The sequence below is a fragment of the Mesocricetus auratus genome, unplaced genomic scaffold (assembly GCF_017639785.1).
Source record: "Mesocricetus auratus isolate SY011 unplaced genomic scaffold, BCM_Maur_2.0 Super-Scaffold_100676, whole genome shotgun sequence".
NCBI lineage: Eukaryota > Metazoa > Chordata > Mammalia > Rodentia > Cricetidae > Mesocricetus > Mesocricetus auratus.
The window spans coordinates 96,967,160-96,993,129 of NW_024429266.1; the positions used below are offsets into that span (position 1 = coordinate 96,967,160).

At 39.0% G+C, this 25,970-nt stretch overlaps 1 protein-coding gene across 1 annotated transcript; it reads right to left on the bottom strand.

Moving 5' to 3' along the window:
* Positions 1-682: 682 nt before the first annotated feature.
* Positions 683-25,181, bottom strand: LOC101840753 (vomeronasal type-2 receptor 116-like). The gene is made up of 7 exons (XM_040737046.1): positions 25,136-25,181; positions 24,752-24,881; positions 18,118-18,409; positions 16,127-16,933; positions 7,997-8,224; positions 7,473-7,596; positions 683-1,590 (listed from the first exon to the last, which is right to left on the bottom strand). The coding sequence occupies exons 1-7, from the start codon at positions 25,179-25,181 to the stop codon at positions 683-685; spliced, it is 2,535 nt and encodes an 844-aa protein (XP_040592980.1).
* Positions 25,182-25,970: the final 789 nt, after the last annotated feature.

Below are 25,970 nucleotides of genomic sequence, written 5' to 3' on the forward strand. Positions count from 1 at the left end.
CTTTGGGAGCCCATTCCACATGGAGGGATGCTCTCTCAGCCTGGACACTTTGGGAATGGCCTGGGCCATGAACTGGATGAAATGACAGACTTTGAAGAACCCCCATGGAAGGCCTCATCCTCCCTGGGGAGCAGAGGAGGGATGGATTGAGGGATTGGAGGGGTGGGTGAGAGCGGGGTGAGGAGGGGAGGGAAAGGGAACTGGGAATGACATGTCAAGCAAGCTTGTTTCTAACTTAAATAAAAATTGTCAAAACAAAAAGCAAGCAAAAATAGTAATGAAAAATTTAATCTGTAAATCAAGACATTTTAAAATTCTGAATAAATCTTGTAGCAAAGTCACAGCAAACCTGGAAATTCAATGATGTAATAAGTGTCTGATGTAATCCTATAGTATCCTTCACCCTTTGTTTGATGGAAGCTAAGATAATTTTGTACATTGAAAAAGTATTTATCCAAAAGTCACATGCAGAGACAAGTGATAGCTGGCTAAGTAGAAGTCTAAACAACCCAAAATAATTTAACTCTTGACATACAGCTGTCCAAAGTTCTACAAACACATAATATTTAGCAAGTCATTAATCTTTGAGGGATGTACACTGTAGATAGGTACTTAATCTGTGAAATTCTTTTGACACCGCTTAAGAATTTTTAAATGTAACATGAGTTATTCTAAAGACTGATTATTTCCACGGCACTCTGTCTCTTGTGGCTTTCAATGAGAGCTTAACAGGTCTCATGATTATTATGTAGCACTTCGGGAAAAAGATACAGCCTAGGAGCCCTGTACTAGAAGCCAATATGGAGAAGACCTCCACAGCCACCATGACCTCCCCCTTAGTGCTGTGGTAAACAGGGAGGAAGGTGACCCAGACACTGCAGAACACCAGCATGCTGAATGTCAGGAACTTAGCTTCATTGAAGGTGTCTGGCAGCTTCCTGGCCAGAAAAGCTACAGTGAAACTCCCTATGGACAGAGCCCACAAGTATCCCAGGACACAGTAGAAGGCTGTGACTGAGCCCTTATTGCACACAATGATAATTTGACTATGTTCAGAATGTGTATCTATTTCCACAAAGGGAGGGGAGGTTCCAAGCCAGATTCCACAGATGATAATTTGTATAATTGTGCAGATGGGAATGATGAATCTGGGTGTCCCTGATTTAAGCAACCCCCTCATCCTTCTTCCGGGAGCAGTGATCTTGAAGGCCAGCACCACAGTAATGGTTTTGGCCAAGACAGTAGACACCGCCACTGTGAACACAACACCAAATGTGATCTGTTGCAGGATGCAGGTGGCTGTGTTGGGCTGACCAATGAATAGCAAGCAGCAAAGAAAACAGAAGGTGAGAGAAACAAGAAGGATGTAGCTGAGAGTCCTGTTATTGGCTTTCACCACAGGAGACTTTTGGTGCTTTATAAAAACCCCAAGGACAGATGCTGAGAGTGTCGAGAAGCACAGGGCCATGCCAGCCAGTGTCATCCCCAAGGGGTTTTCATAAGTCAGGAATGTCACAGCTTTTTGGAAGCAATGGGTTCGCTCTGTGTTGGCATACTGATCATCTGGACATGACACACACTGATCAACATCTGGCAAGAAATGTAAGGTGTCATCAATACAACTTCAGTGAGTTTCTCCCAGTTGAACCCCTCCCCCACACACATACTTTTGAAAGTAGTGCATTCTGAAAGATAGTCCAATTATTCTTCTGGCCAATGATAGGAAGGAACAATAGACCATTGCTTTGAAGAATCTTCCTGGCTAATAGTACATATCTTCTTTACTATCAAGTAAACAAATGTCTTTTTAATGTGTAGATTGTATTCATGAAACTTCTCTTCTTGTCTCCAAATTAAGACAAAATAACTATTTTCATTATACATTTGGTATGTTATGGTAATTTAGGCTTGCATTTTCACAAGAGCAAGCACTTATTTCCCTTGTATCTATGACATTGGACATCATGATCTCTGAGAACTAGAAGTCTAGGTGTCTGTTGGATACTAATACTCTCTCTTCCCATGGCAGAAAAAATTAAAGCCCTCAAAACTAGCTGAGAATTATGTAAATCCCACTGATGGGTATGAATACATCATCAATTAACAATCATCCAAGTTTGTGTTTTAAGAACATCATGCCTTGCATTGTTTTTTTAAAACAAAAAATTATAGGTCATTTTTGAAAATGGAATATCAAATGAGAAAGGGTCCCCATTACTGACCAGTTGACATATCTATGGGGCATTTTTTGTAGCAAGATCTAACCTGAGAAATTGGTCCTAGTTTGTACTAACAAAGTACCCTAGATGGGTCATGGGGAGAAAGTTATTAACCAACTCAATGCTCTCCACCTCAGTTCCTTCATCCAGGTTTATGAACTGAGTTCCTCCATGCTTTTTATTCATGATACACTGTAAAACTAACTCTTTCCCTCTGAAAGTGCTTTTGGTCAGGTCTCTACAAAAGCAATGGAACGCTAACAATTGCATCACCTTTTGTTTATTAAAAATGTAACAATAAATTAAGGGGACTACAATGTATTTATATTGTACTAAGTTGGTCATCTGAAAATTATACCCTGGCTTTTTCGCTGAAGTAGTAGGTAGTCATCAAAACTAGGTAATGTGCAAATTACCAAGGAAATACAGATGATATAGAGTACTGTTACTTGGGGAACAATACCTCCCTATGCATAAGTCTTAATTTCCACAACAGAAAATGTTAAATATTTCATTTTGCTACACAGAAACAGTAGATAACTCTTGCTCAGCTTTCCAGTTTTCCCAGTCTCAGGTTTCGAGAGTTGCCAATAGTTCTTTGTGTAAGGCTGAGGCTTCACGGTCTGTCTCTCATCTACTTCAGTATTTCTCTTGGTGTCATAATGTTTGTACCAGTATGAATTTCCACCATCAGTGAAAATATGTTATCCATTCCCCTCACTCACACGGGAATTTGCTGTCACTTTTAGTGTTTTGCTATTGTTGTTTGATCTTGGTTGTTATGACTTGATGTGATGAATTTGGAAATAAATTTTAATATGTATTCTTGTGATGTCTAAAGTAATTTGAACATATTTTAATGCTCCCCAGGTATGTGTGTTTGGACTTTTGAGAACTGTGTGTGTGTGTCCTTGCTCGAGTTTTTATTGGGGATGTTTGATTCATTGATGCTCACTTTTGTCTGGTCTTCATGTATTCCAGATACTAACTGGTTTTCTGATGTATCAACATAAGGTTTATTTTTACCATTTTGAGGGTTGTTTCTTCATGAAAATAATGGTTTTGTTTGCTGCTCACAAATTGACACTGATTTCAGTGCCTGATTTAGTTTACTCTCCTGTTAGCAGTAAGTAAACATTCCCTTTTGAACAAATTCCCCCATGATGTGTTGCTATTTATTATTAAATGAGTGTTATTTTAACTGTTAAAAGATGGAATCTGAATAAAGCTGTTATCTCCAGTTATCTGACATATAGTGAAGCTGAATATTTTTTATTGTTCATCAGTCTTTCTATTCCATCTCTTGATAAATGACTGCATGTTAAATTAAACTACGTCCGTTACATAGAAGAAAGTATTGAAAATACTTCAGGTTATTACCTTTGTTGGTTAGGTTCAACTTGACATAAGCCTGGATCATTTGGTGAAAAGGAATCTCAAATGAGACAAAGTCCTCATTAGATTTTCCTATCGATACACCTTTAATGCATTTTCTTGACTAATGCCTTTGTGGTATGCCCAGCCCCCTGGGATGGTTAGCTCTCTTGGGTAGTGGTCCTTAGTGCTATATCAAGGCAGTCAGAGCATGGTATAAGGAGCAAAGCAGTAAGTGGAGAGCCTTCATTGCTTCTGTATTCATTCATGAATTCTCAACATATGATGGACTACATATGTAAGCCATATGCACCCTTCCTTTTGGAATTGATTTTGGTCATAGTGTTCTATCATAGAAACAACAACAAAAAATCTAAGACGTAAGCATAAGACTTTCTGAACAGTCCTGTAACCACTTATGAAGTAATACCAAAGGCTAGCATACATAATATCATGAAATTATAAAGCTCGTTAACAGGAAAGAAACAATGAATTGAATGAAGAGACATCCCCAAGAATGTATGGAAACCATTTCTTGCTGTATATCTGACAGATGTTATTACCTGGAATACACAAGGAACTCAGAAAATTAAGCAAGAAATCAAACAAGTCAAGCTACTTCAATCAAGAATAGGTTTTGTCAGGATGTATCCCTAGTATACAAAATCCCACGGAGGGATACTCTCTTAGCCTAGATACACAGGGGAGTGCTTAGACCCCACCCCAAATGATTTTGATGATCCCTCATGGAAGCCCTCACCCTTCCTTGGGACTAGATGGGGGATGGGATGGGGAGTTGTTGGGGCCATGGAGGATAGGAGGGAGAGGGAACTGGGATTGATATGTAAAATGAGATTGTTTCGAATTTAAATAAAATTCATAAAAAAGGATAGATTTTGTACAGATGAAACGTAATAAGGAGAATTAAAATACCTAACTAAGTGAAGGGGGGTTACGTGATTAGAAGCTCAGACCCAAGAGCAGCTGCAACCGCATCAGCAGCTATTCCATTAGCCCACAATGGTAGGATGTGCCTTCAGCTGTTGAATCCCAGACCACAGATGTGCCAATTATATTTCTACCTAATCAAATGCAGTCATTGTCTTCTCAAGGCCCTTCTTCTTATGATCACTTTGTATAACAAACTTACTGTGATAAGCAATCTCAGTAACTATTGGAACCCTACTGAGACTTACAGCCTCAGGACTCCTCCTCTTCTCTTCTCAAGGCTTTCAAGTCTCATGATAAACTTTGGTATGCTAAGTAATCTCTGTAACCTGGGAAACTGAAACTCAGGACTGCCCCTCCACTTTTTTTTTCCCTTTAAATGCTTCTCTTTTTGGCTGGTGGGCATCTCATCTCATCTCCCCACCATGGGGTGAGATCCAAGCTGGCAACTTGATTAAAGAAACCTTTGGCTTTTGCATCAGAAGTGTGGACTCCTTGGCTTAGTCTCTGGGATTCCACAAACCTGGCACAAAAGTATGTGCATGTATCTGTGTGTGTGTATTTCAATTCTTTTTTGTTAAATCATTTCTAGTAATTCCTCACTTTTAGTAAAGGTGATGTGAAAACAATCCCAGGCTAAAAACTTGTATGAGAAAGCTTTTCCACAACAAGCTACTTCCTCATGCCCAAAATAATTCAGTTTTTGATCATTTTGACCATGAACTTCATAAACCCAAACAATATGTTCAGATCAGCATTACAACCCATTTTCCCTCACCTAATACTTTTCCTATCCTCCCCAATACTTTTCTTTCCCTACCTCATATGCAGTTATTTGAAGTCCACTGAGTCTACTTACCGATGACTACTACACCTTGATTCACTGGAGCTTTGGTAGCCTCTCAGATGCCTCATGCTCAGAGAAAACTGATTCCCACTTCACCATCAAATGTTCCTCATGTAGGAATGGGTATTTATGATCTCAGACACCAACAATTCTGTGAGCTTGCCTATTTTGACCTAGTGTGGGTCTTGTGCATGCAGTCACAGCTCAATTGAGTCCATGCATGCAACAGTGACAAAAATAGTGCACATCTATAAAATATTTTTGCCGCAGCCATCCCCTACCCATGGCTCCTATGATCTATTCCCCATACTTCAGTGATCATCTCTGAGCTATCAGATTAGGGGCTTTGTGACAGGTGTCTCCACATATTTTTCTTCTCCTCTTTCTGACCTGAGATAGATGTCTCTGTTAACTGTCATCTATGGAAAGAAGCATCTCTGATGAGGGTTGAGAACTACACTAACCAATGAGTATAAAGATAACAACTTAGGAAGAACTTTATTATTAAGAAAACTTTTTTCTGAGTTACTTTTTGTACTGTTGCCTAGCTGAAGGTGTTTCTCAGCTGTAGCTGTTTCTTGAGAGATCTTTATTATCTTTTAGAAATAGAATCCTGTCTTCTGGTACAAAGACACTTTGACTTCGTCCTTTATAATCTGCATTCCCCTTTTCTACTGGGTGCCTTACTTCTCTAGCTAAGACTTCAAGCACTAAACTCTACAGAGCATATAACCTTCTCTTGTTCCTGAGATAGTAGAAATACTTTGAATCTCTTTTTTTAATGTGATGCTGGCTGTGGGTTATACGTTGCATTTATTATGACTCAATATGTCCCTTCTTTGCCTAAATTCTCTAAAAAATTTTATCATGATGAAATTTTAGACTTTTTTTCCAAGAAACTTCCTTACGTAATTGCATGATCATCATGTGTTTTCTGTTCTTGAATCTATTTATGTGGTGGATTTCAAATAATAACTTGTTTATGTTGAAACATCATTACATCACAAGAATGAAACCAACATTAACTTGTTGGATGTGTTATTTGTTGTTAAATTTATTTTGAAAGCATTTCATAGGGGAGTGTTACATTGATGTTAATCATGTTGATTGTTCTATTATTTTTGGGTGGTCAGATTATCCAGTTTTGTTCAAGAAATTAATGATGTACTGAATATTACATGATCTGGCAATTTCCTATACTTATCCATTCCATATGGTAATAAAAACCATATGCCCTATCCTTCGATCATCTTATATTCAGGTAAAACTCCACCTAAACATGTATGATTTACTCTTAAAATGTATATATATTACATCATTCTGCAAGACTTTTTACATACAATGGTTTAGCTTTATGGCTAAACCCTAAATGTACATCTTCACAGATTTTCTTTCCTGCTCATCTGTGCATTACAGAGAGCAGAAAACATAATTTTCTCATTTAAATCAATATGTTCCACTTATTTTTATGTGAGACATATGCATTACTTACTCTGTATGTTTGGCTTCAGTATTTTGCCTGAATGTTGATCTGTACACCACATGTGTATATTATATTTCCCACAATAACTCCTGGGACTGGAGTAACAGACAGGTGGAAGCCATCATTTTAATGCTGGGAATCAACTCCAGGTACTCTAAAAGGACAGTCAGTGTTCTTCACTTCTTAGCCTCTGCTACAGTCCCTGAATTTCTTAAGACAAATGTACTGTCTATTAATATTTGATCTATTTCAAGAACAGTTTTGGGCATTGGAAGGGTTATCCTGTACCACAGTAATGGTATTAATGTCAGGTTAATACAGTGGCAAAAAGATTGGGCATGGATACATGTATGTAGATTCTACATGTAAATTTATCAGAGAGAAACAAATATCAGACTCTTTTTCTGTTATCAAAAATTAGAAACTGAATAAAACATGGATGTTAATTCTGTGAAGCTGCCAAATGTGGGCTATTACAAGGGGGTATGTTGTTGATGATTATGAATATTCACTATGAACCAAAAACTTTTAGAATATAGTCTATGTGATTATATTTTGCATGATTTCTAATTCCAACCATTGGTTAAAAACACGCACTTGCCTGTACCATTGGAAATTTCATTTTCTGGGCAGAGGCTGCAGTCAAAACAACAGACAGCCTTGCCTTCCTGAAGAGATTTTCTGAATCCAGGGCCACAACTTTCACTGCAAACTGAGATGGGAGTCTGAGGAAATCAGAGATATGAGGACACATAAGGATTGATCTGGCAACTGAATTTCATGCGAGTACTTGATTGTTGACAAATTTAATATTATAAACCTACATTCAGTTAATTAATGAATGTGTACATACACCCTGTAACAGGATATATGGATAATGCACATATGAATATGCATGTAAACAAACATATATAATATCTAGAAATATACATGGGGAAGAATGTGATAATATCTGGCAATAATGAACTTAGCAAGAAAACATTTGAATGTAAGGAGTGAGTTTGCAAACAGAGCCAAGTGCAGTCATCTTTATTTTGTATGGAGGTATGAGACTCAGCAAAGCACTTTTTCCATTTTTTCATACTTTTCTATCTTCTGTAAAGCATGTTGTGAGATTCCACCCACCTCTGTAACTCCTGTGCTCCACTCTATCCTGTCCTCATAGAGTGACAACTGTTGACCAGGTGGAAAATATGGGGAAAATGTTCCTATTTTTACTTTATATCCGAGACCTTGTGGAAAATTCCAGAAGTTCAGAATGTCATAATCTATATGAATGTTTTTTGAAGGATTCAAAGTTACTGAGTCTCCAGTGGGATTCTTGAATTGAATGTTCTTCAGGACGTGGTTCAGCTAAGGTACATGCAAGATTTAGAATAGCAATATTCATTGTTAAGATAAAAACCAGAAATATGTCATGTTCATGTTTAATTAATTAGTCCTAAAAAATGAAGCACCATTACAAGTATATAACAGAAAATAATGAATGATTACAGTGACTTAACAAAACTATCATATAACTATGTGGACAGAATATTCAGATACATCTCAGGTTTGCTTATGAAATGCTGTGGTTTTCAACACTAATCATTCATGTTTGTGATGGTTAGTTCTAACTATGAACCTGATACAATCTAGAAACACCTGAGAGTTAGGACTCAGAGAAGAATTTTCTAGGTTAATTTGGCCTCTGAGTATATCTATGAGGGATTGTGTAACTTGGGTTACAAAGACTTCCCTTGAGTTTGAGCAGGATCATTGCGGAGTGAGCGACTGAGTAATAGCATTCATGCTGTAAGTAATTGCCCTCTGCTCTTGACTGTTGATGTTGATGTGCCAGACTGCTTTAAATCTTTGCTTCCTTGACTTCTTTAGGATCATGGACTATAAATTGGAATTATGAGTCAAACAAGCCCTTTCTCATTTAGATGGCTTTTGTCTACATTTTATCAGAGCCAAAGGAAACACACCTAAGACAGTTTCTCTACCAGATGCAGTTTGAAGAGATGTTTTAAGACCCGCCCACACAGGAAAGGCATCAGCCCTTCCAGGCGCCAACCTCCAGTGACCCCAGCTTCAGGAAGGGCATCAGCCCTTTCAGGGACCCCAGCTTCAGGTGAGCTTGGGTCTCCATGGGACCACTCTCCAACCCCCGCCCAACTCACATACCCTCAATCTTCTGGGGGCCCACTCCTGGCATCCAGAAGACCCGCCCAGATAGGAAAGGCATCAGCCCTTCGGGCGCCAACCTCCGGCGACCACCGCTTCAGGAAAGGCATCAGCCCTTCCAGGCCAAAACCTCCGATGACCCCAGCTTCAGCTTCAGCGTCAGCATCCCTATCTTCAGCTTCAAGAAAGAAGGACACCAGTGGAGACAAAAAGACCCCACCTGCACCCACTGGAAGAAGATATCAGAAGAAGACAGAATAAGAGCTCACTCAGCAATAGAAAGACCATCATGACTCCACCAGAATCTAGAGAACCAATGCCAGCAATGCCAGCAAGAGCTGAAAAGCACTACGTAGATGAGGCAGATGAGACAGACCTTAAAAATTATTTTATGAAGATGATAGAGACCCTCAAAGAGGAAATGAGGAAATCCCTTAAAGAAATAGAAGAAAAAAACAAAAAAATACATGAAATGGGGAAAATTTTCAAGAAATAAACAAATATCTCAAAGAATCTAAAGAGTACCAAGAAAAAACAACCAAACAAATGGAGGAAATGACTCAATCAGTTGAAGGATTGAAAGCTGAAATAGAAACAATAATGAACACAGAACAAGAGGATGCTGGAAATAGAAAAGCTGGGCAAACGATCAGGAACTACAGATGCACGTATCACCAATAGAATACAAGACATAAAAGAGAGAATCTCAAGTGCTGAAGACTCATTAGAAGATATACAGTCATCAACCAAAGAAAATCTCAAAACCAACAATCCCTAACACAAAATATCCAGGAAATATGGGACACCATGAAGAAGCCAAACCTGTAAATAATTGGTATAGAAGATGGCAAAGAAATACAGCTCAAAGGTACAGAAAACATACATAACAAAATCATAGAAGAGTACTTGTGTAACCTAAAGAAGGATATGCCTATGAAAATACAAGAATCTTACAGAACACCAAATAGGCTCCACCAGAAAAAGAAGTCACCTCACCATATAATAATCAAAATATCAAACCTACAGAATAAATAAAAAATATTAAGAGCAGCTAAAGAAAAAGGCCAAGTAACTTATCCGAATTACACCTGAATTCTCAATGGAAACTATGAAAGCCAGAAGATCCTGGACAGATGTCCTACAAATGATAAGGGAACAAGGATGCCAGCCCAGACTACTATATCCAGCAAAACTTTCAATTACCATAGATGGAGAAAACAAAATATTCCATGACAAAGCCAGATTTAAATAATACGTATCCATGAATCCAGCTCTACAGAAAGTGCTGGAAGGAAAACCTAGACGCAACAAAGATAACTAAACTCAAAAAGACACAGGCAATATATAATCCCACTTTACCAAACACCACAAGAAAAAGGGAGAACCTACACACAATAACTACACTACCACAAGCAAGAATCATCAATCAATGGTCATTAATATCCCTCAAAGTCAACGGTGTCAACTAGCCTATAAAAAAGACACAGACTAGCAGAATGGATATGAAGACAGAACCCATCCTTCTGGTGCATACAAGAAACACATCGCAACATCAAAGACAGACATTACCTCAGAGTTAAGGGTTGGGAAAAGATCTTCTAATCAAACGGACCCAAGAAACAAACAGATATAGCAATCCTAATATCTAACAAACTAGACTTCAAATTAAAATCAATCAAAAGAGATGAAGGACATTTCATATTCCTCAAAGGAAAAGTCCACCAAGATGAAGTCTCAATTTTGAACATCTATGCCCCAAATACAAAGGAACCCACATTCGTGAAAGAAATATTACTAAAACTCAAATCGCACATAAAATCTCACACACTAGTAGTAAGAGACTTCAACACTCTGCTCTCACTGCTAGGCAGGACCTCCACACAGAAATTTAACAAAGAAACAGAAGAACTAATAGAAGTTATGACCAAACTGGGTTTAACAGATATATATACAAGATTCCACCCAAACACAAAGGGATATACCTTCTTCTTGGAGCCACATGGAACCTTCTCTAAAATTGAACACATAATAGGAAACATAGCAAATCTCCACAGATACAAAAAATTGGAATAACCCCCTGTATCTTATCAGTCCACCATGCATTAAAATTAGAAATCAACAATAACAGAAATCACAGAAACCCTACAAAATCATGGAAATTGAACAATGCACAATTGCACCATCCATGGGTAAAGGAAGAAATAAAAAAAATTAAAGACTTCCTGCAATTCAATGAGAATGAAGACACAACATACCCAAACTTATGGGATACTCTGAAAGCAGTGCTGTGAGGAAAGTTCATAGCACTAAGTGCCCACATGAAGAAACTGGAGAACAGTCACACAAGAGAACTAATAGCACAGCTGAATGCTCTAGAACAAAAAGAAGTAAACTCACCCAGGAGGAGCAGACACCAGGAAATAATCAAATTAAGAGCTGAAATCAATCAAGTAGAAACCAGGAAAACACTGAGAAGGATCAATAAAAAAAGAGTTGGTTTTTTGACAAAATCAACAAGATAGAAAAACCTTTGTCCAAACTAACCAAAAGACAGAGAGAGAGCATGCTAATTAACAAAATCAGAAATGAAAAGGGGGACATAACAACGGACACTGAGGAAATCTAGAGAATCATCAGGGCATACTTTGAAAATCTGTACTCCACAAAATTCAAAAATTTAAAGGAAATGGACAATTTCCTGGATAGATACCACTTGCCAGAACTAAATCAAGAACAGATAAACAATCTAAACAGACCTATAACCTTAATGAAATAGAAGCAGTCATCAAGAGTCTCCCAAACAAAAAAAGCCCAGGCCCAGATAACTTCAGCAGAGAATTCTACCAGAAATTCAAAGAAGAGCTAATTCCAATACTCCTCTAAGTATTCCACACAATAGACGCAGAATGCTCACTGCCAAACTCTTTTTATGAGGCTGTAATTACTTTGATACCCAAGCCACACAAAGACACAACTAAGAAAGAGAACTATAGACCAATTTCCCTCATGAACATCGATGCAAAAATACTCAATAAAATACTAGCAAATCGAATTCAAGAACACATCAGAAAACTCATCCACCATGATCAAGTAGATTTTATCCCAGGAATGCAGGGATGGTTCAGCATTAGAAAAATCTATCAATGTAATCCACCATACAGACAAACTGTGAAAGAAAAGCCACATGATCATCTCACTAGATGCTGAAAAGCCTTTGAGAAAATCCAGCACCCCTTCATGATAAAGGTCCTGGAGAGATCAGGGATAACAGGAACATACCTGAACATAATAAAAACAATATACAGTAAACCAACAGCCAACATCAAATTAATGGAGAGAAACTCAACACAATTCCTCTAAAATCAGGAACAAGGCAAGGCTGTCCACTCTCTCCATATCTCTTCAATATTGTACTTGAAGTTCTAGCTAGAGCAATAAGACAACAAAAGGAGATCAAGCAGATACAAATAGGAAAAGAAGTCAAGCTTTCACTACTTGCAGATGATATGATTGTTTACATAAGTGACCCAAAAAAGTCCACAAGGGAACTCCTAGAGCTGATAAACACCTTCAGCAAAGTGGCAGGATACAAGGTTAACTCAAAAAAATCAGTGGCCCTATTATATACAGATGATGAAGTGGCTGAGAAAGAAATCAGAGAAACATCACCCTTTACAATAGCCATAAACAGAATCAAATATCTAGGGATAATGTGAACCAAGGAAGTGAAAGACCTGCATATCAAGAACTTTGAGTCTTTAAAGAAAGAAATCAAAAGGATACCAGAAAATGGAAAGATCCCCCATGCTCTTGGATTGGTAGGATCAACATAATAAAAATGGCAATTTTGCCAAAAGCAGTCTACAGATTCAATGAAATCCTATCAAAATTCCGGCACAATTCTTCACAGACCTTGAAAGAATAATAATCAACTTTATTTGGAAAAACAAAAGGCCCAGGATAGCCAAAACAATCCTATACAATAAAAGAACTTCAGAAAGCATCACCATACCTGTCTTCAAGCTCTATTATAGAGCTATAATACTGAAAACAGCTTAGTATTGGCACAAAAATAGACAGGTAGACTAATGAAACCAAACTGAAAACCCTAATTTTAACCAACACACCTATGAACACTTGTTTTTGACGAAGAAACTAAAACTATACAATGGAAAAAAGAAAGCATCTTCGACAAATGGTGCTGGCATAACTGGAGGCTGGCATGAAGAAGACTGCAGATAGATCCATGTCTATCGCCTTGTACAAAACTTAAGTCCAAATGGATCAAAGATCTCATCATAAATCCAATCACACTGAAACTCTTAGAAGAGAAAGTGGGAGATACTTTTCAACGAGTTGGTACAGGAGACCACTTCCTGAACATAACACCAGTGGCACAGACACTGAGATTGACAATTAACAAATGGGACCTCCTGAAACTAAGAAGCTTCTGTAAGGCAAAGGACACAGTCAACAAAACAAAAAGGCAGTCGACAGAATGAGAAAAGATATTCACTAGCCCAGCATCTGACAGAGGCCTAATCTCCAAAATTTACAAAGAACTCAAGAAGCAAGTCTCCAAAACACCAAAAGATCCAATTAAAAGGTGGGGTACTTCCTGTTCCTCCATGTCCTACTCTCTCTTCCACTTCTCCCCCCTCTCTATTTCCCAGCCAGTGACTGATGGAAGCAGAGGCAAACACCCACAGTTAAATACTGAACAGAACCCAAGGAACCTAGCGACAGAGAGAGAGGAGCAAAGAGCAAATTGGCAAAGAATGAGCTGGCAAAACCAGCAGAGACAGCTGATCCGAACAGGGGAGAGCTCTTGGACCCCAGACCGACAGCTGGGAGGCCAGCATGGGACCGATCCAGACCCCCTGAATTTGAGAGTCAATGAGGAGGCCTGGGCTACCTATGGGGCCCTGAGCAGTGGATCAGTGTTTATCCCTCAAATACTAACAGACATCGTGTGTCCATAACACAAAGAGGGTTGCGCACTCTGCCTGGACTCTTGGGGAAGTGCCTGGACCCTATGATGAATGAAATGATAGACTCTAGATATCACCTATGTGGAAGGAATTGGCAATAGGGTGGGAGGATGGGGGGATGGTGGAGGGCTGCCAGAGGAGGGGAAGGAGAGGGAACTGGGATTGACATGTAAAACAAGCTATTTAAAATAAAAGAAAAGAAGAAAAAAAAAGGTGGGGTACAGAACTAAATAGAGAATTCTCAATAGAGGAGGCTAAAATGTCCAAGAGACTCTTAAGAAAGTGCTCAACATCCTTAGCCATCAGGGAAATGCAAATCAAAACAACTTTGAGATACCATCTTATTCCTGTCAGAATGGCTAAAATCAAAAACACGGAATACAATTTATGCTGGAGAGGATGTGGAGAGAGGGGAACACTCCTCCACTGCTGGTGGGAGTGCCAACTCGTACAGCCACTTTGGAAATCAGTATGGAGATTCCTCAGGAGAATGGGAATCAGTCTACCACAAGACCCAGCAATTCCACTCTTTGGTATATATCCAAAAGATGCAAATTCATACAACAAGGACATCTGCTCCACTATGTTCATAGCAGCATTATTTGTAATAGACAGAACATGGAAGCAACCTAGATGCCCCTCAACTGAAGAGTGGATAGTGAAAATGTGGTACATTTACACAATGGAGTATTACTCAGCAGAAAAAAACAATGGAATCTTGAAATTCTCAGTATATGGATGGCACTGGAAGAAACCATCCTGCGTGAGGTAACCCAGTAACAAAAATACAAACATGGTATATATTCACTGGTATATGTACTTTAGATATGGATCAGGGGAGTGCCAGCATACAATCCCACTGCCAGAGAGTCTGGGAAACAGGAAGGACCCTAAGAGAGATGCATGGTACCCCAGAGAAGAGGAATGAGGCAAGATCTTCTGGACAGATTGGCAACACGGCAAGGGGTGGGGGGAGCTGGAAAGAAAAGAGGGGGAGAAGAGGAAGAGAGAGTAGGTCATTGGGGAACAGGAAGGTTGAGTGGGGGGTAGAATAGGGGGAAGAGGGAATCATAGGTTAGAAGAGAGATCTGGCACCAGTGAGGCCTCTAGTGATCTAAAGAGATGACACCAACTGGCAAGCTAAACAGTAGTGGAGAGACCACCTTGAATGCCTATTCCTGATAATGAACTTCATGTCTATAAACATCCTGGAGCCTTCATCCAGTGACTGATGTAAGCAAAGGCAAACACCCACAGTTAAACACTGAACTGAACCCATGGAACCAGTGACAGAGAGAGGAGTGATGAGCAAATTGGCAAAGAATGGGCTGGCAAAACCAGAAGAGACAGCTGATCTGAACAGGGGAGAGCTCTTGGACCCCAGACCGACAGCTGGGAGGTCAGCATGGGACTGATACAGACCCCCTGAGTGTGAGAGTCAGTGAGGAGGCCTGGGCAACCTAAGGGGCCCTGAGCAGTGGATCAGTGTCTATCCCTGGCATACAAACAGACTTCCTGTTTTCATAACACAAAGAGGGATGCTCTTTCAGCCTGGATTCTTAAGGGGAGTGACTGGACCATGCCCTGAGTGAAATGACAGACTCTAGATATCCCCTATGTGGAAGGAAGTGACGATAGGGTGGGAGGCTGGGGGAGGGATGGAGGGGTATGGAACTGGAATTGACATGTGAAGCAAGCTATTTAAAATTAAAATAATAAAAAAAGATTACTTGGTTAGTTGGCACTGTACACTATTTAGGAACCTGATATGTTCCTAAATTTCTTATTCATATTAAAGAATATAATGGGAAGAAATTACGGATGTTCTGTTGAAAACATTAGTAGCCCAAAATACTTTTAGCCCTTCATCTTTAGCATAAACTTTGGTCCTCAGCACTTCAATATTTCCTTATATGATATTGGAATTTTGATTATGATTTACACCCAAATCTACATTTTCCTGTTAAGCAGGAAAAACAGCCTATAAGATTTCTTTATGGAAAAAATCCCAAGGTACTTATTTGGAGCACCTCTGGGGCCATTTAACTAAGTTCCTGTGGTGACAGTCAACATCATCCAAATGAAAAATCATTACCTTCCACGGAGGAAATTTCATTCTTTCTCCATTTTTCACTGTTTGCATGTCTACTTGCTGCATAAGCATCTTGTGGAGGGTGTGTGCTACAGCATACACAGCATTGTATACATGATAGCTGCCATCACTCATGGCAGTGTCAAAGTGGTACCAAGGTAACCATTCCAAGGAACCTCTAAATGAACAATTTTCTAATGCTTTACAGGAAGTGTCAGAGAGTGCACAATCAAAATAATTCTCCCACAGTTTTGCAAGGAAAAAGTCTTCTGGGTATTTGGAAGGGGTAACTGTCTTTACAAAGTCCTTAAAAGCAGAAATCTCACCATGGTGTTGTGAAAAGATGAGAGTCCCATGGAATGAGTCAAGAATGAAATGTCTCATAGCAGTAGTCACTTCCCATTGTGAAGTGGTGATCCAGATTCTCCACGGAGATACATATTCCCATCTTCTAAAAAGCACACCTAAAGAAGAGTCAGTGTCACCATAGATGATGATGACTTTTACTGAGTTCACCACAACAGGGCTGTGGTATACGTCATCATACGTCATAGAGAATACATGGCTGATTGGGATCATTTCTAAGAAGGCAACACAGACACTGTTTTTTTCCATCTCTCCTATCAGTTCTGAGACAAAGTGAACACCCTTTTCATCATCTGAGATCACCAGTCCCACCCAGTTCCATCTGAAGTAGACCATCAATGAGACCATGCCTAAGGCCAGAGAAGAGTCCTTGGTGGTCATCTGATACAAAGAAGGAAACTTCATGGAGTCATTCAAATTTGTTTCAAAAGGTCCGAAGGAAAGCTAAGGAAAAGAGAACAAGGAGTGGCATGAAGTAGGAGTCTCTAAAAATTATAAACTCAGTGAGAATGAAACAGTAGCTTAAAGTTGTAAAAAGTTAAATTTACATTTAAATCAACTCTAACATCTGGAGATCATTCTATAACATGTGTTTATGTTTATCTCATACCCTGCAGGTATATTTCAAACAAAAGAAATGTCGCTATATCAACAAATCTCAATTATACAGCCTTAAAGCATTTCTTGTATTTCAAAAGATCAGTTAGTCGGTTGGGATTTTGTGTGTGTGTGTGTGTGTATCTGAGAGAGAGAGAGAGAGAGAGAGAGAGAGAGAGAGAGAGAGAGAGAGAGAGACAGAGAGAGAGAGAGAGACAGAGACAGAGACAGAGAGACAGAGACAGAGAGAGACAGAGACAGAGAGAGAGAGAGAGAGATGCATGTATGAGTACATTGCATGTGAAGGTTATAAGAGGGCTTTGAGTTTCCTATACTTTCACCACATAGTGTTCTTAAGGTATGATCTCTCTTTAACACTGAGATTCATGTTTTTATTGCCTTACTAGAAGACAGGAATCCACAGGGATTATCCTGTCTCTGCTGTGCTATCATGAGGAAATTGGTGGTACCTACATGTAAATTCCTGTCCTCAGATTGCACAGACAGCACTGCCTTTAATCCCAGCACTTGGGAGGCAGAGGCAGGTGGATCTCTGTGAGTTTGAGATCAGCCTGGTCTACAAGAGCTAGTTCCAGGACATTCTCCAAAGCCACAGAAAAACTCTGTTTCGAAGAACAAAAAACAAACCAACAACAACAACAACAAAACCAAAAACAAATGAGAAACGATTGCACATACAACATCTTGATTCCTGGCATATCATTTATTCTAAGACTTGGTATGTTGAATCACACAAATGAAGTTTTCTATGTCTCTGTCTCTGTCACTGTCTCTGTCTCTCTCTTAGCTTTTTAACACAGGTTTTGTTTTTTCTAGCCTTAGCTGCCCTGGAACTAGCTATGTAATCAAGGCTGGCCTGGAACTCACAAAGATCTGCCTGTCTCTGTCTCCTGAGTGCTGGCATTAAAGGCATGTACCACCAGCACAGATGAAGTCTTTCCTATTTGTGCTGTTTCCTTGGTACCCATTGTTGGCATCAAAGGATAATATTCCCATTTATGTAATCTTACCTGTGGATATTTATAAAGTCCCAGAAATGTGCCAATTAAGGAAGAAATTTCCCATGTTGTTCCTGTGATTACAGCAATAGAGTTTTCCTCTCTTCTGCAGGTGTAGTTTGGGATGAATGAGGTTTGACCAGTGAGCCAAATGAGAAAAGTCAGCACTGTTTCGTCTTGACTTAGCCCAACAGTGTAGAACCCATAACCCAGAGATGTGTTAGGTAAAAGTAGGGGGTTTCTGTTGATCTCTTCTACAGCAAAAATCAAAGCCATTGCAAATTGGTAGTTGGTGGGATGGATACTGTGCAGAGGACAGGACAGAACAATCTTCTATCACCATTGTCTTCAAAATCAATACAGTAACTGCCATGCACTAAAGAAAAACTTCCCCTCAGAGTTTCCATGTTGAAGATATACCTTGTTATTTGATGAAGCTATGACATGAGCTTATTCAGAGATCAGTAGGTCTTGAGGTTGTGTTTAACAGCACATACAGGGAGCTGTTAAATATTATTTATGTGGTTTTTAAAATGATAGACCATTTCCTTCATCTATTTTATGTGTGAGGATAGAACAAGAAGACTATCTGCCATTCATGAAGCAGGAAGTCACTACATGATCATCACGTACCTTTATCTTGGAATGCCTATCCTTCATAAAAGTGAAAAATAGATATTGTGTGCTTCTGCGTGGTGGAAGCATGTATGTTGTGGGGAGCCAGACTGAATGGAGACTTTCTAAGAGTGCCTGATTAAAGACAAAGAGAAATGTTGTTCTACATTCTTGTCTTAGGTTGTAATTAGCACAGCCTATCTAGGGATGGAGCCAGATAAAGAGAGGAGTCAAACTTGACGTTTCTGACATGACCGTTCTCCCTGGGCAGCTGTTATCAGTCCTAAGGCACTAGGATCTGAAATACTCTGTGTTCTACTTGACAATATTGTCTGACTTAGCTCTCAGTTGACTGTTGCCATTTTCCCACTGCAGCGAGTATATAGGACGCTGCACTGCTTCACAAACTTGTTTGGCTTAAGGCATCACTTTATGCGAGACTTTCTGATCCCAGTTTTTTTTGTCATCTGTATTCCTCATCTTCATTCTTCCCACTTGACACCTTGCCATTTGCCACCATTATTCCTGCAGGTTCAGGACAAGATATAGTGTGTATATGGGTGTTGGTATAAGCATGTTGTGTGTGTATATATGTGTGTGCATTTTACATGTACATATGTGTTGTGTACATATGTATCTGTTGTATATATGTGTATATAATGCATATGTGAATGTATTTGGGGTGTGTGTGTGTGTGTGTGTGTGTGTGTGTGATGTATCCAGATGTGTGCACAAGCAAAGGATAGAGGAGGATACCAGATGACTTCTTCCTTTAAGACAAGATCACTCAGTGAACTTGAAGCTTGTACTTCCAGCTACGCTGTTCAGGAGGCTCCTCTGTCCCTGTCTTCAAATGCTGGGATTAGAGGCACGTGCAGCCATACCTTGCTTCCATATGATCAGTAGAGAATCTAACTGAGACCCTGATGCTTGCACCAGGGTGCTGTTTCCCACTGATCAGTCTCTCCAGCTTGAAGACAAGATGCTTGTTAATGATGAACTAAAATTCAAGTCACTCTACTTGTGATATCTGGGTCACACATCCTTCATTTATATGCCTCTTTTGCTTTTTGTCTAACCTCACGTTTTTGTCTTTAAGTTACATAATGACATATAATTTAGGATAAAAATAATTAGATATCTGTTTTATAATAGGTGGGTCATTTGATTCATAATTGTGAATTTTATTTGCATGTGAACTTCCTGTATGCTTCCACCCACAATTGCTTCATTGGTATCTACCATATATTTTTTGATTCTTCATGTAATTTAACATCTCTAATGATTAGAACATACCAGATATGACATTTCTATGTGATTCTACAGTCTATAGGTAGCCAATTGATTTTTTCTGCATTAATTGTGATTTTGAATATCCTTGTTTAATTTTCATTAATCATATTTTATGTTTAGATTTTGCATGTATTTTCTATTATGTATTTAACTTAATTGTTATTATATGTGTACATAGGTGGTGTAATGTAAGACCATGTATATACTGGATATGCATTTGTATATGTAGATGAGGATGCTAGGGAAGGTCTGGGGTCCTGCTTTCTCACTCTCAATATGATTTATCTTGATCTCTCACTGAACCTGGAACTCCTCTGGCAGCCAGGATGTGTCAGCTATCCTGTCTCCATGCCTCAAAATTCTGGAGTTACAGGTACATACCCAGTCACAACAAACTTTTACATAGGTTTTGGCTATCTGAATTCAGGTACACATTCTTCTGCCTGCAGACAGCTAACCAAATCACTTCTATGGTAGCTTCAACTCACATTCCGCCATGAGCATGGGACCACACTGCCAGTCTGGATAACTGGCACCATCTGCTGCACAGTGTGTGGTTGTTTTAATCTTTTATCTCTCCTTGAATGAATTACTTAGCTTTCTTGTCCCATACATCATTTTATATTTCTTCTTCTTGCCTTTTTATATAGCTTCACTTTAGTGAGGCCCTAATCTTAACTTCCTAGATCTCTGTTTTCTTTTTTGTTAAACATTAGGCATTGACATTCACATTTTTGATATTATACTTCCCAGAAATATTTTTATCTGTTATTTTAATTTTGAATTGCAATATAATTACATTATTTACCCCCCTTCCTTTTCCAACAACCTTTACTGAAAGCTCCTCAATGCTCTTTCAATTCATGACCTCATATTTATCAATCATTTTTAAATATGTATGCTTATACATATATATTCTTGAATACATAAATGCAAGCTGTTCAGTCTGTATCATGTTCCTTACATGCATGTTTTCAAGACAAGGACAACAATAGATATGTTAATATGGACAGATGCCCAAGGTGCCTCAACATTATATAAAAACACTCCACCAAAACAGAAGTAAATGAGAAATTCTGAGAGTTGGAGGAATAGCATTCCCAAGGAGGGAGGATATAAGTTGGTTTTCCAATACCAAATGGTCATTCCTGAAAATGATATTATATAAAAGCTTGTAATTGTTTTAGAATGTTTGTGCCATGTTAGTCCTGGCAGTTATTTCACTTTTCTAGGAATATCCACTACATGGTCGTGTTCTGAATATGATGCGTTGCATAGCTGAGGGCTTAGGTGTTTAATTCTTTTTATATTCAGTGTGTTTTGCTTAACTACATTGAACAATGCTGTGTTTCCCTGTTGTCTGATTATCTTTGAGAGTTTCCCCTTGCAATATTTACTCATTGGGAAACATTAAGGTGAGGTTTATTATTTTTTACTTCATAGGAGAACTTCATGGGATTCTGAATCCCATTCCTGTGTGGTTATGTGATGTTGAATATTTCTGGCTGCTCTTGCAGAGGATCTGAGTTTAATTTCCAGCAGCCTCATGGTACATGACTGTAAATCTACTTTCCAAGAACCTAACATTTTCTTCTGGTCACTGTGTACAAGTTAAACCAAGATAAACTGGTTGTGAAGAGAAACAAAATTGGGGAGGTTATGCAGTCAGCAAATGAGATGGTGAGACAGTGCTCACAAACTTCAAATGTAGAAAAGAGCTCTGATGTCAGTCACAGACATTCTGAACAACTAGCTCATCAGGTGTGCAAATGTGTTTGAAGTAACAAGCAAAAAAACAATCTCAAGTGTTAAATGACTTACATAAATCAAGCTATGTATAAACTCATAAGAATCCACGTAAATAATATTAAATAGATTAAAATGGAAATCATATCAGTGGTTAAATGTAGTTTCAAGTATACAAGAAGAGAAACTGTAAGAGGGAAGTGGTAATGGGACGATCATCCTACGAGAGAGGAATGTGGCCCACACTGAAGTCTTGAATATGAATGGCAGGAAGAATACAATCCTGGAACTATACATTCCAAGTTAAAATTTAAATGATTACAAAGTAATCCTGAACCAAGTCAACCTAGTAACTATAGATAGGAGCTTGGGAGGTGAATGAAAGGACACATACTGGCCATGCACATGTGTGAGGACCTGAGTGCGTGTCCTCCCCAGGACATGGTAGCAAATGTTTCCTATCCCAGTGGTCTTATAGAATGACACATGAGAAGTAGAGGAGAATTCCAAAAGGCCATGAGCCTGTCGTGTTGGTGTGTGCAGCAATGAACAACAAAGATGCTCTCTCTCAAACAAGGTGGGAAGTGAAGAACAGAACCCAAGACTGTCCTCTGAACTGCCAACAAACACATTCATATTCAAAACCACACACTCACACTCAAATGCACACGTATTCACACAGGCAACACACACATACACACACACACTCATACGCATTCTGAAACACACACTGCCACATGTACTCTTACATATACATATTCCCATGCACATTCCCACACAATTATATTAATAAACATATTTGTAGCACACACATGTATACACACACACTCTTACCTGCACTCACAAACATGCTCACATGGTTACACAAACACACATGCACACAGTTTTTCAAAATAATTGTGGCAATTGAAGGAGAGAAAAACGTGAAGTACTTTTGAAATATGAACGATAAATTCAGGTTTTTTTGGAAAGAGGTTAAAACACATTATTCAGAGGGAAATAACTAAGAAATGTATTTTAGGAAATCAATAATTGATGTTACTGTGTTTTTAAAAGCCATATTCAATGTTCTTCCACATGTAAACTTATTTTTTCCTTTGATTTCAGGGAGAAAATTTTACAGTAAAAATACAAGTACCCAAAATGGAAAATATAGCAGTGTAGATTTTACATGGGTCTTAAGAAATAAAAGGTCAAATTTCAAGCAGAACTGAGTGAGCCTGTGTATATCTTATTTCTGAAGATGAAGAATATTTATACAGACTAATAAGAGTCATGAGAGGAGGATGAAAATGACTCTTGAAGATGAAAAGTGCGATTTAAACTGGGTTGAGAGAGAAATGACTCTGGAGATGAAAGAGAGGGGAGTGGGATGACAAAGGGATGGTTATGAATCTGAAAGATGAAGGTGTGGGTGTTGTGGAAGATGAGTGTGTCATGGGGGTGAATGTGATCACAGAACATTGGAGCAAAAATCATATTGTCAAAATTAAAGTTAATTGATAAAGGAAATGAAATATAAGGAAAAATATGTAGTATTTATCAAGCTCAAAAAATTTGTGAACAATATTCAAAAAAAATTTCGCTCGGAGATAGCTTAGTAGGCAAATATTTTGCCAGTGAAACCAATTCAAATGTAGATACGAACTCAAGGCACAGTGCCCTGCATGGTTAGTAATGGTGTCCCAAAGATATGTTATGAGATTAGACAGAGTATGATTGATGTAATTTGCAAGTGTAGACTTTGCAAAGGGTTTATTACTAAAGGTGGAGGATTCCTGCAGGTTGACATCATCACGGAACACATCACTCAGCACTCCAGAAAATATACAATGTACTTGGGCCATGCACAAAATTAGAGAACATGCTGACAAATTTGCGCTGAGTTTTCTTGCATCTAATTTTCAGTACTCGGGAGCTAATAGGCTTGATGTTTGCCTTACATATTGGAAACATATTATTACTAAATTTACCACATATCGCTGATGATTGCTGTATTTAGATACCAGACAGATCCAGGTCATAAAGTTCCAAAATCTCTCTAATAATTCTAATGGGTTGCATCTCTCTAAGTACTCACAAAGAGCAGGATCTGTGGGAGTCATAGCCACAGGGGGGCCACAGTGACAACAGCACACATGACTGGCAGAGTTACTGAAAGTGAAAGGAGACAAACAGGACAAAATGATGGAGAATGCAAAGACAGCATCCAACAGTTAGATGTAGGGAGAAATGAGATTGCTTTTAAGCAGGAACTGTTAGCTGCTTTTCCTTCCTGCCATCTGTCTTCCTAAGTGTGCACAGCAGCCACAGGCAACACCTGTCACATCAATTTCTGACAGGAGGGGCAAGCTCTTGTATCATTGGCATCTTCTCTGCACACAAGAGCAGAAGACAACTGTTCAAATTCTGTACAAGTCTGTCTCTGCCTTTAGTTAAACAGTTCTTTGATTGTAGTGACGTTCCTGCACCAGCGTTGGTCATTAACTGGAGGGAATGTAAACATCACAGCTGCCTGATTTTAGTCCTGGCCTGGCTTCTGACACCAGGGTGCAGGAGCACATCTGGAAGCAAATAGTGATCTTCAAAAAGTTTTAAATACCTAACTACCCCAGGAAAATGGAACACACAGTAGCAAACTTTTGGTACAGACATTAAGAAATTCGCATAAAAACCTGCAGTGAACCTTGTTTTGTAGAAGTGCCATTGTGTGGTCAACTTTCAGTACTAAAATGCACACCTTCCTTAATTTAAGGTTCCCAGTTACATCACTTGGCCTCTGCACAACAGCTGTCAGCAAAATAGATGTGTTTGAACCAGCTGGAGAAGGATTGTGCACTCAGCTTTCAGGTATAAAAATAGAAGACTATAGGTTAACATGAAAAACTCTTACCACTGTGGAATGGAAGCAATGTTGAGAAGACAAGCATTAAATGGATTAAGGGTGTTTCCTGGAGATTGGAGCCAGGAAGAGAAGGCAAGAGACACTTACCGTGGATAAATGTCTGTGCTTTCTGGCCCTTCAGAGTGTGGGGCGGTTTGATAGGTATAAAGGGGTAAGAATGCGGTGATCACCATGTCTCCATCCTGGTATACATTGTCTTTCAAAGAGGCAGGACATCCTGAGTTAATCAAATTGCACAGGCACATAGGACGCTTCAGGGTCAAGAATAAAGATATCAAGGTGAGCATTGTCAGTGTTTTCCTGACCACAGATGGAATCTGCAACAATGCCATGTGCATACCTGCAACAGGTGAACCTGTGTGTTCCTCTCTGTGAGTTTATAAGTTTTATAGACAGAAGAGACCATTCAACCACCTATTTGTTCCAGATGAGCTTGCTGCAATTCCCTAGAGAAGTCTTCAAACTTTTTACCTTCAGGCTTCACATCTGAGGTCTTCTGTCCCAGTGACAAACACATGTTGGAAAAATATGTCTGAGGATCATCTTCTCAAGTCCCTGGTATCATTATGCCATCAAAGTCTAAGAATAGCAAAGCCACAGGGACCAACCCAAATGGGGAAGCCTTGCTGTGAAACTTGCATCCATAACCGTTGTTACAAAGGTCATCTGATATGATGTAAGCAGTTTGTCCCTGATGATTCCAAGTTAAATGTGTGAAGAAAGAAGGAACCCTGGAAGGCATCCTCTACATAGATAGAGAACCTTACGTGACACTTTCCAAGATACTGAGGGTCAGCTTATATACACAGAATCATCTGGGGCCTTGCAGCATGCTCTATGATGTCCAGTATCTGCATGTACCTCATGGGTGCAGATTCCCATTGTACTATGAAAAAAAGAGTATGTAATAGTGTCAAGACTCTTGTGATGGTAATTAACCTCCTTTCAATTGAATTTGTCTCAGCCTACAGTAAGGAGGGTATTCTCCAACTGTGTTCCACATCAAATGCTTGTGGTGAGCAAGGTTATAGATCCAGTAGTGGATTCCATTATTGAGTTTTGATAGATATGAGGCTGCATGCTCTTATGTCAACTTGAAACAAGCTAAAGTCTTTTGACTGCATACAAGCCCATTCATGTAAATGCCTCTATATGATTGGGTTGTAGCTAGACACGCAAGGCATTTTCTTAGTTGGCAATTGATTGAGGAAGGCCCAGTAATGGTGGTGCCATCACTGGACTGTTGGTCTTGCAATGCATAAGAAATCAGTATGATGACATGGGGAGAAGGCCAGTAAGAAGAACC